The 1,026-nt window shown below is 60.8% G+C and overlaps 1 protein-coding gene across 1 annotated transcript; it reads right to left on the minus strand.

Annotated features, from left to right (window-relative positions):
- Positions 1-116: 116 nt before the first annotated feature.
- Positions 117-983, minus strand: LOC104468470 (protein phosphatase 1 regulatory subunit 3C-B-like). The gene has a single exon (XM_010082605.1). It carries the CDS (start codon positions 981-983, stop codon positions 117-119), a length of 867 nt encoding a protein of 288 aa, XP_010080907.1.
- Between the last annotated feature and the right edge of the window lie 43 nt (positions 984-1,026).

Raw genomic sequence — 1,026 nt, forward strand, 5'->3', positions numbered from 1 at the left:
ATGGAGGAGCTAACAAAGCTGTGAGCAGCATCTTCCACAGCTGACCCCTCCCCAGGGTACCCCTGTACCACAGCCAGGACACGGAAGGGACCTACACCTCTCCCCACGCCGCTTTCCTACCAATAAGGAGCCTGGGCCTCTGAGCACCGCCAGGTCTGCAGGTGAGACAGGACCAGGGCGGCAGCCCGAGAGGTGCCGAGATGCTCCCAGGCCCTGTTGGCATTCTTCACAGCGTGCGAGGGAGGGCGGATCATGCCCACAGGGCAGATCTTGTAGTTCCTCCCGTGGTTGTTGTCCCAGTGGGTCTTCTGTCCACACTGGAAGGAGATGCAGAACTCCGTGGCCCTCTGGCAGACAGATGGCTTTGGCAGGGCGAGCTCAAAAGAGAAGGTATCTGTGTCGGCTGAGCTGTACGTGCTATGCATGTACTGGCAGGAGATGTCCCGGAAGCTCTTCCAGCCGTCGAAGGTGATGCGGACCGTCACTTTCTTCTCGTACGCAATGTTTCTGACCTTCACTGTCCCTGACAGGGCACGGTCCTGGATCAGGCAGTTCTCCAGGCAGACGAGGTTGCTGTGCAGGCGGCTGCGGAAAGTCACGTAGTCCGCAGAGGGCTGTGGGAAGTCCAGCACGTACTTGCACACTTCTGGTCGTGAATCCCGCAGCCTAGGTCGGAAGCAGGCAAGGTCAGACAGGGCATGCTGCAAGTCAGAGAGCTCCTCCTCGATCTTTGAGAAGAAGCGGACAGCTGTCAGCGAGACCCCCTTCGTGTCAGCAAACACGACTCTCTTCTCCTTCTGGCCCTTGGAGTTCTTGGTGCTATCTCGTCGCTCGGGTTCAGGTTCTGCGCTCAGCTTCTGGTTGAGACAGGACCGGAGGGGTTTGCGCCCCCGGTTGCCCCGCAGCTCCTCGTAGGAGTTCAGCAGCTTGCGGATGGGGGGCGAGTGGCTCAGGCAGAGCCGCACAGCCAGGTCCACGGGCATGGCTGCGGGGCAGCGGCCCGCGGGCTGCACACCTGGAAAAGCC

The sequence above is a fragment of the Pterocles gutturalis genome, unplaced genomic scaffold, assembly GCF_000699245.1.
Source record: "Pterocles gutturalis isolate BGI_N339 unplaced genomic scaffold, ASM69924v1 scaffold46459, whole genome shotgun sequence".
NCBI lineage: Eukaryota > Metazoa > Chordata > Aves > Pterocliformes > Pteroclidae > Pterocles > Pterocles gutturalis.

Excerpts from the sequence above, each read along its gene's own strand:
- LOC104468470 (XM_010082605.1), bottom strand. The coding sequence starts at position 983 with ATGCCCGTGGACCTGGCTGTGCGGCTCTGCCTGAGCCACTCGCCCCCC.